A 4438-nucleotide genomic window follows, 5' to 3' on the forward strand; every position below is an offset into this window, starting at 1 on the left:
TTTTCTATTTCACCACGTGCCCCCCCCCCCTTTCTTTTGCGTTCCCCTCACCCCGTAGTTTTGAGATAACTGTATTTGCGAGACCCTGGGCCATTTTCGTGGTCCAGTACGTCACAACGTATATACTGAGAAATTGCTTTCACCCGTCCTTACTTCAATGGACCATATATTGGAGCTAGTCGCTGGCACACCAAGTTTTTTGTAGAGAAACATGTACGTCTATTAAGCATTTACCTAGGAGATTGTAATGTACGGGAAAGGTCTTACGAAACCTGCGAACAAATCAGCTCCCTTGACCACAACCAAAAGCCTGTATTTCCTCCGATTTATCATTGACGGAGACTATGTGTGCTTGAGCCTCGAATTCAACGACTGACTCGTTCGCACGCTCTTACATTTGTCGAGCCCTCTTGCCGGGCCGTGCCTCACACATACCAGTATACCACAGGATTTTTGCTTGGCTAATTTATTGGATTTGATTTATTATTTTTGCTTGGTATTTTTTTAGCAAGGATTTATTTTTTATGAAATGGCTACACTTTTAATACTTGGCGTAACCGTTTTCTTTTGAAAAAACATTTTTGGTGTTATTTGATATATTTTTGAAAGTAAGAACATCATGAAAAAATTAAACAAACTCATTCTACATATATCTCAGTGATGATTAAAAAAGTTAATTCACAGTAAACAGTAAAAATTTTACAAAATACTTCGTCTAATATTTGAAACAGCTGACAACAACAAAATTAATCGAAATTTCTATAAATCGTTAGAAATTTTTTTTCTCGATCAAGAAGTAAGTGCTGGGGTTGAGCCCGGGTTACGAGGATTATTTGAAACTAGGGTTAAAAATAACATTTGATGAGATAGCAGCTAAAACGCTTGAGCAGCCTGGTTATAGGCGCTGGGATGATATAATCAAGAGACGTGTAAAAGAATTTTACGCAACGTTATCTCATTATGACAGCATTGTATACTATACAGATGAAGAAACAATATTCAAGCTCTTTTTCTATAATTTGCGCTGTCTCGTTCTAAACGTCCGGGTTACGAGGATTATTTGAAACTAGGGTTAAAAATAACATTTGATGAGATAGCAGCTAAAACGCTTGAGCAGCCTGGTTATAGGCGCTGGGATGATATAATCAAGAGACGTGTAAAAGAATTTTACGCAACGTTATCTCATTATGACAGCATTGTATACTATACAGATGAAGAAACAATATTCAAGCTCTTTTTCTATAATTTGCGCTGTCTCGTTCTAAACGTAATAAATACGCAACTTTAGAATTGCGAGGCCAATTACGCTGTTCAACTGTTGAATCGTCGATGAATATCCAAGCAGTGCCTTTGCCTCGCACCATCGTTGTATAACGTATATCCTTATTTTCATCGTCACCATGATGGAATATTACGCTCGTAACTTTATAATTATGATCGTTTTATTTATCATAACAATACTCTCTCGCGTACCTCCATGATTGGCTGGCGCAAGTAGGCCTATGAGGTACCCGTGAATTTCGTGTCAACCACGACAGCCAATAAGAGTGTCGAATTTTTTTGTCAAAACACAAAAGTTCTTCTGTCTTTGAAAGACAGATAGAAGACAAAAAAAGATCTATGTTTCTTCCTTCTTCGTCTTCTTTGTTTTTCATTACTTCGAAGAAAATGGCGAACGACAGCGACAACGATTTCAAAGTAAGTAATTAAAATTACATTCATTCTTCGCTTTTCGAATAAACGAAATGCGAATTAATAATAATTGAAAAGGCAGATATAAAGCAGACGTTGCGGTAAATAAAAGGAGCAGTAGCGTCTCAATCAAGTAAACGTCGTCCGACGACACAAAATTACTTGGCGTTGAGATTCTACTGCGGCTCTTAAGCATGTTTTTTCTATAACGATTAATTCATGTGTATTTTTTATATTTCAGATGGATTATTCTATGGAACTAACAGAGCGGGCGCACGATGACGTGATTGTCGTATCGGCTGCGCGGGATCATCCCTCTCCCCTGCCACGAGCCGTGGCACAGCCAGGGCCAGGGCCAGGGCCACGGCCACAGCCACAGCGAATGACAGAGTACCCTCCAGCGGACGAAGAACGTAAGTAAAAAAGCCTTATTTTCTTAATACAAGTGACTGCGACTGCTTATAGATAACGAACTGAGCACTTCGTTTAAGTTGAGACAGGTTGACCGAGTCGATTGAGCATGATCTGGGTTTTTCCAAATCGACAGAATGCCAACTAACTGCCCACACAGCACACTATATTTCGAAAACATTACAACAATATTCTAATATTTCATTGCGACAGCAATGTTGTTGATGTCTTTATGTCAAATATTGCACAATATTTCAGGGCAATATAATAAATAAAACTTTCTGATATATTGCTGAAATCTGTGACAAGAGTCCCTAACCAGACTAGGAGTATCCGAGCGAACACTAGTTCGCTGTCGCGCCGCTAGGTGGCCAAGGCAACTCGCATGAAAAAACGTAGGACCGGGTAAATAATTAATCCGTCGATTACTCGGTTTTCGTCTTCGCCGTCGATATATACTTTTGTATTTTGCATGTAAAAATTACATGTGAAATTATTGCATTTGTATAGAGTATTTAAAAATACAACCGAGGTAATATTTAAGGAGGTATAGGCAACCTGCCCAAAGAAACCCACGATACATTGCTGGCATTGGAATTTATTCTCAGTTATATTATTTCTCAGCTATCTATCTGAGTTATGTTTTATTAATATTATGCATTGATATTTCCAAAATATTGACCGGCAATATTGTATTTAAAAATACAACCGAGGTAATATTTAAGGAGGTATAGGCAACCTGCCCAAAGAAACCCACGGTACATTGCTGGCATTGGAATTTATTCTCAGTTATATTATTTCTCAGTTATCTATCTGAGTTATATTTTATTAATATTATGCATTGATATTTCCGAAATATTGACCGGCAATATTATAGCAATATTATGATTGCAACGTGCTGAGCGGACATTGCAAGGTTCCTGCTACATTCCAGAAATATTTAAACAATTTTCAATATATTTCCGGTAATATTGCATTATTTCAAGGGAAACTTTTGGCAATGTTGACAAAATATTTCTGTGCTGTGTGGGTGGGTACTGTGTTGATTTCAACAAAGTGCCCAGTTCGTTATCTATAAGCAGTTGCAAGTAGTTTTTCATTTGATGCTGCTTTTAATTTCACCCGTCACTGGATTTTAGTTGTCGATGTAAAAAAAAGCAACAATTGGATAACTAAAATCCATCAACGAGTATAATTAAAAGCTGCGTCAAATGAAAAGCCACTGGGAAAATTTTACTTCACGAGCACTACTGTGTCATCTGGGCACGATCCAGGTCATGCTCAGTCAACGCAGTGCTTGTGAAGTAAAATTTTGTAAATTACTTGTTGGGAAAACGTTTTCTTAACTTGTGTGATTGCAATAATCGCCTTCGACTCATGCTGCAACCTCACACTTGTCAGAAAATGTTTTACCACGTTATGCTAAATTATAAAAATACTATTTTGCATTTATTTTACTCATTTATTTATTTTTATTTTTCATTTTACAGGAAATTATCAACGCCGTGGAAATCGTGCCGGAAGGAGGGCACGGCAAAATTACGCATAAAATTTCCTTTGCCGCATGCTACGAAAACTAGCCAACCAAGGGCCCTATCGGGCGAGGGGTCGAGGCGGTGGCTAACAAACAATGTGCTTATAAACAATAAATAACATGTTAACAACGTTTAAAAGGTATTACATATTATTATAATATATTATTGTTCAAAAAATATTTAATAATGCGTTTTTTATTATTTCTTGCGGTCCTTCTTTCTCTCTATCTCTGTCTCTGTCTCTCTCTATTTTGAGCATTCTTTCCACGTCTCGGGATACTGACTTGCTTCCTATTTTTAAAGACCGTTTGCGTTGTCACCTGGCCATGGCCTAGGTCCTTGGCGTTTTCTTTTAATACTTGATTTCGAAATTTGAAACAGTGTTTGAGATTAGAAATTCACCGTGTTCTAAATTTAGACAGTCACCATGGCTTAAGAAGTACATAGATTTAAACACTGAAATGAGAAAAAAGTCGAATAATGATTTTGAGAAGAACTTCTTTAAACTTATGAATAACGCGGTTTTTGACAAGACAATGTAAAATGTTAGAAAACAAACAGATGTTAGACTCATTACAAAATGGGATGCAGGGTATGGAGCAAAGGCTCTCATAGCGAAACCAAATTTTCATAGCTGCACTGTCTCTGATGAAGATATGGTTATAATCGAACTAACTCGTGTTAAGATTAAATTTAATAAGCCAATATATGCAGGATTTTCCATTCTCAATCTCTTCAAAATATATATTTATGACTTCCATTAGAATTACATAAAGCATACGTTTGGTAACCAAGCTAAA

General features: G+C 37.0%; 1 protein-coding gene across 1 annotated transcript; it reads left to right on the plus strand.

Moving 5' to 3' along the window:
• Nucleotides 1-1352: 1352 nt before the first annotated feature.
• Nucleotides 1353-3858, plus strand: LOC112494749. The gene is made up of 3 exons (XM_025087756.1): nucleotides 1353-1698; nucleotides 1934-2105; nucleotides 3594-3858. Exons 1-3 carry the CDS (start codon nucleotides 1621-1623, stop codon nucleotides 3650-3652), a joined length of 309 nt encoding a protein of 102 aa, XP_024943524.1. The 5' UTR covers nucleotides 1353-1620; the 3' UTR covers nucleotides 3653-3858.
• The last annotated feature ends 580 nt before the right edge of the window (nucleotides 3859-4438 follow it).

Source organism: Cephus cinctus, unplaced genomic scaffold (assembly GCF_000341935.2).
Source record: "Cephus cinctus unplaced genomic scaffold, Ccin1 Ccin1_scaffold0750, whole genome shotgun sequence".
Classification (NCBI taxonomy): domain Eukaryota; kingdom Metazoa; phylum Arthropoda; class Insecta; order Hymenoptera; family Cephidae; genus Cephus; species Cephus cinctus.